The sequence below is a fragment of the Mytilus edulis genome, chromosome 4 (assembly GCF_963676685.1).
Source record: "Mytilus edulis chromosome 4, xbMytEdul2.2, whole genome shotgun sequence".
NCBI lineage: Eukaryota > Metazoa > Mollusca > Bivalvia > Mytilida > Mytilidae > Mytilus > Mytilus edulis.
In genome coordinates this window covers 78920149-78927478 of record NC_092347.1, presented here as the reverse complement: position 1 = coordinate 78927478, position 7330 = coordinate 78920149, and the positions used below count along the sequence as shown (strand labels likewise).

General features: G+C 33.1%; 1 protein-coding gene across 1 annotated transcript; it reads left to right on the top strand.

The window, feature by feature from the left end:
* Positions 1-595: 595 nt before the first annotated feature.
* Positions 596-7036, top strand: LOC139520628 (hydroxylysine kinase-like). Its single transcript, XM_071313453.1, has 5 exons — positions 596-949; positions 2050-2154; positions 2580-2707; positions 3100-3274; positions 6585-7036. The coding sequence occupies exons 1-5, from the start codon at positions 697-699 to the stop codon at positions 7010-7012; spliced, it is 1089 nt and encodes a 362-aa protein (XP_071169554.1). The 5' UTR covers positions 596-696; the 3' UTR covers positions 7013-7036.
* Positions 7037-7330: the final 294 nt, after the last annotated feature.

Genomic DNA, 7330 nt, shown 5'->3' with positions numbered 1-7330 from the left:
TTCTGGCTTCAAAGATCTGGCTGAAACTTTTACCACCACTTAAAATATACTTTATTTAGTAAGTTAAGTCTAGATTTTACGTTAATTTGTACAGTAAGAGTGCAAAAAGATTGTTTTTAGGTTCACCGACTGATTTTCCTCAGTGATGCACTTAAAAATCTCTTAATTAAGGCAAAGATACGAATAATGAATGTGCTAAATTTAATTATAAACCATTTGTGAATATCGATGTCAGCTGAATTAATCATTAAGCAATGTACAGATGAACATCTTACCGTTTAATATAGTATATCTGACAAATTTAAAATGTGATCCAAAAAGTTCTCGCTTCGAAAATCGCGACTTCCGGAAAGCGTACAGAATAGTATCTACACTGTGATTGTAGCATTAAACCCCGGGCATTTAACAGATATAAATACATAAACAGAGGTGTATATATATAAAAACAAGGATTTATATTTACTATAGAAATCCTGAATATAAACAAGATACAGCTGTAATAAGATATGTGTAATGTGTGTATTATAACTTTTGCAACAATAAAAAACTGAATCTAAAAGAATAGTTTTGTTTTTGTTTTAGTGAGAGCACTTAGGCTGACCTCATTGAAATAATTACTTATACACACATATGTATGTCAGCTCTGAACATATACTAAGGGTTTTGATTAATGGTTCGGCATAGCATACACAAACGATGTCCAGTACTGTTTTAACTCCTGGAAATATTGTTCGACCAGAAATTGATCAACAGAAAGTTACACAACTTGTATGGAGTCTTTATGGTCTGCACGTGTTGCATATGACAGAGCTGAATAGTTATGATGACCGAAATTTTCACGTGCAAGTAACAAGAGAGAGCGTAAATCCTAACATTCAAAGTGTATCATCTGATGGATACGTTCTTAAAATACTCAATTCTTTGGATTCGGAATTTGGAGAAGCAATAGGTGAGTCAGTTTAAGTGGCTTAGGCGCAAATCCTTTAGCATATTTTCGGGGAACAATCTTCATGAATTATCTTTAAAAAGGGGTCTTGTGGGGTCCAGTCACAGACACTTGCAATCGTTTTGGGAAAATTACGTATTTTAACAAGATGAGAGCAGTGAAATTTTCACTTCCAATGGAAAACGAGGCTTTGTTGGAAAGAGGTAGACTCAAGTTAAATTTCAACAAGCCACATATATCGTTACAATCATTACATGCACCAAATTAGTGCTTATAGTTTATAGGAAAAACAGACCAAAACTAAAAAGAGCAATGAACCGTGAAAATGAGGTCAAATAAACCTGTCAGACTGACATGTAAAACATAAACATATACATGCACTATATATAGTTGACATATTGCATATAGTATGAGAGAAAAGACCAAAACTGACCAACTTCACTTTAACCACTGAACCATGAAAATGAGGTCAAGGTCAAGATGACACCTGCCAGTTTGACACATACAACTTACAAGTATTCCAAACACCAAATGTAGTAGAGCTATTGCTTACAGTTTCTGAAATATGGATTAGACAACGAAAACTTAACCTTGTTCACTGATCCATGAAATGAAGTCGAAGTTAGATGAAAACTGTGTGACAGACTTCGGACCTTACAAGCCGGGTATACGCACATACTTAATACAATTATCCTATTACTTATTATAAGTTAACATTACAAAATATCTTAACTTTTGTTTCAAGTAGCCACTGAACCATGAAAATGAGGTCAACGGGACAATGGACATATGACGGATAGAAACTTCATAACATAAGGGATATATATTCAAAATATGAAGCACCCAGGTCTTCCACCTTCTAAAATATAAACGCCGACGCCGCCATCGGAACCGTGTCCCTAAATCGAACTTTCTATCACGCTCAACAAAAACTAATGCAGGACAATTTAGAGCTGGGTGTATAGAATCAACATAAGTCTATTGTTGACGACTGCATATGTTACCCTCTCTATGTCTTTTGGTTATTTTATCTTTGGTTGCTGTCTTCTTGACGTATACATCTATCTCTGTTTATTTGTATCAATAGAATATATATATTTCAGAAGCTCAAAATGTCCTTATTCATCGCCTTGCCAACAAAGAAATCAACACGCCCAAACCACTGAAAGGCTTAAATGGCAAATTGATGTCAACAGAAACATTGGCAGGTATATCACAATGATGAGAGTTTTTGTGGATTCTTCTTCTTTAAAAAAGCGAACTAATACTTTATAAAATGGACATGTAAGTATTAATAAAGAAAACAAACAAATGATATCCTTACCAGAAAGGTTGATAATTTCAACTTTCAGACTTTGAAACCAGGTTAAAATTACTGTATAGTATTACATCTTTCTAGTATATATAGATGGATATTCAATTTAGAGATAAGACAAAAAATAAAATTCTTTATTATAATGTGTCTTTATATTTTCTGATTGCTAAGAAGTATCTGATTTTTTTTAAAAGAACCTTTTAACTATGCATACATTTTTATGACAGAAGTATCATTAATTCAATATACTGTGTTGCCTTCCATAATCCAAGTTATTCCAAGGACCATTCTTTTTGTTACACATCCCGACTATTTTAGGTGGAAGACATCATATTGTTAGACTGTTTGAGTACCTGCCTGGTCGTATTTTAGCAGGTTTATCATATACTCAAGATATTGCATTCGAAGTTGGGCAGTTAACCGGAGAGCTGGATCAATGCTGTTGTGTAAGTTTTCTAACATGTCAGTCGAACACTTATAGTTCTTTAGTTTTTTGCAAATTTTGATTGTAGCTGAAAGCTGCGTGACGTATTGCTTAGTGTCCTGAAACAGGATTTTCTTTTTAGTTTAGTTTTAAGTTTTTACTTGAAAAATCCCATAACTTAACATTTTTAAAGAATGCTTGTCTAGAAAAAAAAGAGGATTTGGACCTGCATTTTCATTTATTCAATTCTCAATAAAGAAAATACTTTTTCAAGTTTATGTATTGTGATACACCCTTTTCACTATATGTTATATGTTCACAAGAATTATAAACAAAACGTCGAGAACGAGTCCTACGTCTTTACAGTTTGATATCACTCATAATACATTACTAGAATTCATTTGCCCTTTGTAGGATTTTCAACATGCAGGATTTGACAACCATAAAAGAATATGGAGCCTGACAGAAGTTCCTAAACTTCTCGAATTTCTTTCCTATATAAAAAATACTGAACTAAAGAATCTTGCCGGCGAGGTGATCGACGTGTTTGTTAAAAATGTTGTTCAGAATTATAGTAGTCTTAAAAAAGGTAATCTTTTATGTCATTGAAACAAAACCTTTAACAAGAATTTCCGTGTCGGGAAAAGTCTAAACTTGTTTAAGTTAAAGGTTTGCATTCATTGTAAAATGTTACAATTAGAAATAAATAGTTTATTATTGACCATTATAAAAGTAAGGAGATGTGGTATATTTGCCAATGAGACAATTATCCACTAAAGGTTCTAATGAAGGGGATGTAAGCAATTATAGGCAACGGTATGTCCTTCAACAATGTGAAAAACCAATACTGCATGGTCGGCTATAAAAGGCACCGACATGAATACTATGAAATAAAACAAAAGAGAAAACCAACGATATAATTTATAACAAAACAATTAACGAAAAACAAATATGACGGACACGAACCAACGACACTGACCACTTAGTACAGGCTCCTGACCTGGGGACAGGCACATTGTTATTCTAAACTGTTTCCCAAAATTGATCGCCCTGAAGATCATAAAAACATTTTATTAAAATAAAGTATGTCAATAATTTTGTAAATATTGCAGGTATTTTTAACGACCATTCTGTTAAAGACCAAATTCCTGGATATTTGGACAATACTGAACTCCCTCTTATTTGTTATATTTACAAGAAATCTACCCGGAAATATGTGTTTAATTATAGCCAATTGTGCAAAGATAAATATCATTGAAAATACACCTATGTCATGTAATTGCAGTAATTCCGAATACTCTTATGGCCCCATTTCCCATGTCATAACAGGAGACCTTAACATCGTTCGCAACCGAGAGTTAAAATCATTCCTCGGTATAAAAGGACCTTAATATCGCCCCCCGTCAATTATTAATTGGAATGAGTGTCGAAATATCATCCACGACTCACTCCGTACCTACTGTTTGAAATGGGTAAAACGGGAAAAAGCTGTCAAAAAATCTTTGGACTCTTTTTTAATTCAGTAATGAAGATAGTTGATATTCGAATACAACATTTTAAAGAACATTTTACTCTTAACAACAACCATAAAAACCCTATTTCGCAAATCAAACATAAAATCAAAGAACTAGCCAAGGAATTTGTTTTTGGCCCGGCTGATAAAGCTGCTAATAATATCATTATTGTTTGACGTAAATTTTATATTGAGGTTCTTCAAAAGGAAATCACGAATTCACCAACATTCCAACTGACTTCATTTTCAGAAAACGACATCTGTAACAAACACAAACTTTTAGCTACTTCTTTACAAGCAGAACCAAATACAAAGAAAGTCCCAACTATGTACTGGCTTCCGAAGCTACACAAAAAACCTTACAAATACAGATTTATTTCATCTTCAAGCCATTGTTCCACTGCTAAATTGTCTATTCTACAAATGTACTTACTAGTACACTTGGTACAATCAAAAACCTGATAATAAATTGTTCAAATAAGGCCTTTGAAAATAGTGGAATTAATTACTTTTGGAGTGTCAAAAACTCATTGGAAGTACTTGATAAATTGCATGCATATATTGGTGATTTTAAATCTGTTCAAAGTTTTGATTTTTTACCCTATATACCACTTTGCCTCATATTCTTATTAAGAAAAAATTCACATCCCTAATTAACTGGGCATTTAAAAAGTCAGAATGCTAGTACATATATTCAAACTCTTTTAGGTCAATTTTAAGAAGCAATAAACAAAAGAACTATGTCAATTGGACATTATTTGATACTATATATGCGCTTGAATTTTTACTTGATAACATCTTTGTTCGCTTTGGAGATTCCGTATATCGTCAAGTTATTGGAATTCCAATGGGGACTTACTGTGCACCACTTATTGCGGAACTGTTTTTGAATTGGTATGAGTTACAATTTATGACTAAAATTAGCAAAGACCCATCGAAACAACATTTGATACAAAAATTTAACAATACTTTTTGATATTTGGATGATATATTGGCTCTTAATAATGACGACTTATACTTTAGTATGTATACTAAAGAAAATTATCCTGTTGAACTTACTTTAAATAAAGCTAATACTAACAATGACCACTGCCCTTTCCTCGATCTTGATATCTATATCATTAACGGGAAGCTTAATACAAAAATTTATGATAAAAGAGATGATTTTTCATTTCCTATCGTTAATTATCCTTTTTCAGATGGTGACGTTCCCTTGTCACCATCTTATGGTGTTTATATATCTCAACTTGTACGATTCGCTCGTGTATGTAACAACGTATTAGATTTTAGCGAGAGAAATTTATGTATTACTGAAAAATTATTACACCAGGGTTTTCGATATCACAAACCAGTCAAAACATTTACTAAATTTTATCATCGGTATAAGGAAACCATTCGTAAATATAACTCAACATGAAGACATCTTATACGTTCAGGTATTTCACTTCCAATCTTTTATGGTAATATTCTTTACAAAGCACAAAAATGTCAGTATTCACCTCAAAAGCTTACAAAACCTTTAAACAGACTTATTAAGAATGGATATAGTTACGATACTGTTGTCAGATCATTAAAGATAGCATATTTTGACTTTAATATTGATTCACTAATAGGGTCTTTTCATCGGAACTAAATATATTTATTTAAAAAAAAACAGTTGTTGGCATGACACGGGTTATGTTCTTCTCATATATTTTATGATAGTATGATACTAAACCCCTAACGGGAGAAATTGTGCCTGATAATCATATGATGAAGACATAATCTTTCAATCAGTTTAATTGAGGTCTGGTGCTGGCATGTCAGTTAACTGCTAGTACTCTGTTGGTTTTTTTTTTTTTTATGTATTATTGTCATTTTATTTATTTTCTTTTGTTTCATCTTCTGACATCGGTCTCGGACTTCTCTTTAACTGAATTTTAATGTGCGTATTGTTATGTGATACTTTTCTACATTGGCTAGAGGTATAGGGGGAGGGTTGAGATCTCATAAACATGTTTAACCCCGCCGCAATTTTGCGCCTGTCCCAAGTCAGGAGACTCTGGTCTTTGTTAGTCTTGTATGATTTTTAATTTTAGTTTCTTGTGTATAATTCGGAGTTTAGTATGACGTCCATTATCACTGTACTAGTATACATATTTTTTAAGGGGCCCGCTGAAGGACGCCTACGGGTACGGGAGTTTCTCGCTACATTGAAGACTCATTGGTGGCCTTCGGCTGTAGTCTGCTCTATGGTCGCTTTGACACATTCCCGATTTCCTTTCTCAATTTTACATAAAGAATGTGGCGGGGTTAAACATGTTTGTCAGCGCTCAACTCTCCCATGCACTTACTTAGGATGTATTTTAACATTGTAAATGTAATAAAGATAATATTATGATTTCAGGCATCATTCACGGAGACGTTAATGAACAAAACATCTTAGTCCAACGGAATGATGATGACGACTATCATGTGACAGGAATTCTAGACTTCGGTGATGCTGCGTACTCCTATTATATTTTTGAAGTAGCTATTGCCATGGTTTATATCATGCTAGAAAGTGATATTTTAGATCCAATAGTAGCAGGAGGATACACTTTGGCGGGGTTTCTAGCAAAATTTCCCATACCAGAAGCCGATCTGAATGTTCTCAAGGAATGTATATGTGCAAGGCTTGTTCAGAGTTTGATCATGGGAATTTATTCCACTGCAATGCATCCTGAAAATTCTGAATATGTTCTGAAGACTTCCAAAAAAGGTTGGAATATGTTAAAGTTGATATGGAACAAACCAGCTACGGAACTGAAAGAAACATGGAACAAGTGTGTTTAGACTGAATTAAATGATTGCTATGTCGAGCTATCGTATTATTTGTCTTGCTTTTAGGGATATTAATCAAATCATGTACATACATTATCACTGGACTAGTATATATACGTAACGCGGGTTCTGTCTAGATAGGACACACCAGTGACTTGAAACCAAAACAGTTGGAAAACTAAAGTATTAACGAAGGTCGAAACAAAAATAAAAAAACTCTATCAAAATTGCCAGTGTTTATATATGTAAAAATAATTGAATGATGGAATTCTATTATTTTCTTGATTTTGAAAATTTTGAACAAATTAGACATGTAAAGAGGAGTTACCC

What these genes read in the sequence shown, in the direction of transcription:
- LOC139520628 (XM_071313453.1), top strand. Translation starts at nt 697, where the DNA reads ATGTCCAGTACTGTTTTAACTCCTGGAAATATTGTTCGACCAGAAATT. An exon ending in GGAATTTGGAGAAGCAATAG is followed by an intron (nt 950 to 2,049) that starts GTGAGTCAGTTT and finishes TATATATTTCAG; the next exon opens with AAGCTCAAAATGTCCTTATT. An exon ending in TTATAGTAGTCTTAAAAAAG is followed by an intron (nt 3,275 to 6,584) that starts GTAATCTTTTAT and finishes TTATGATTTCAG; the next exon opens with GCATCATTCACGGAGACGTT.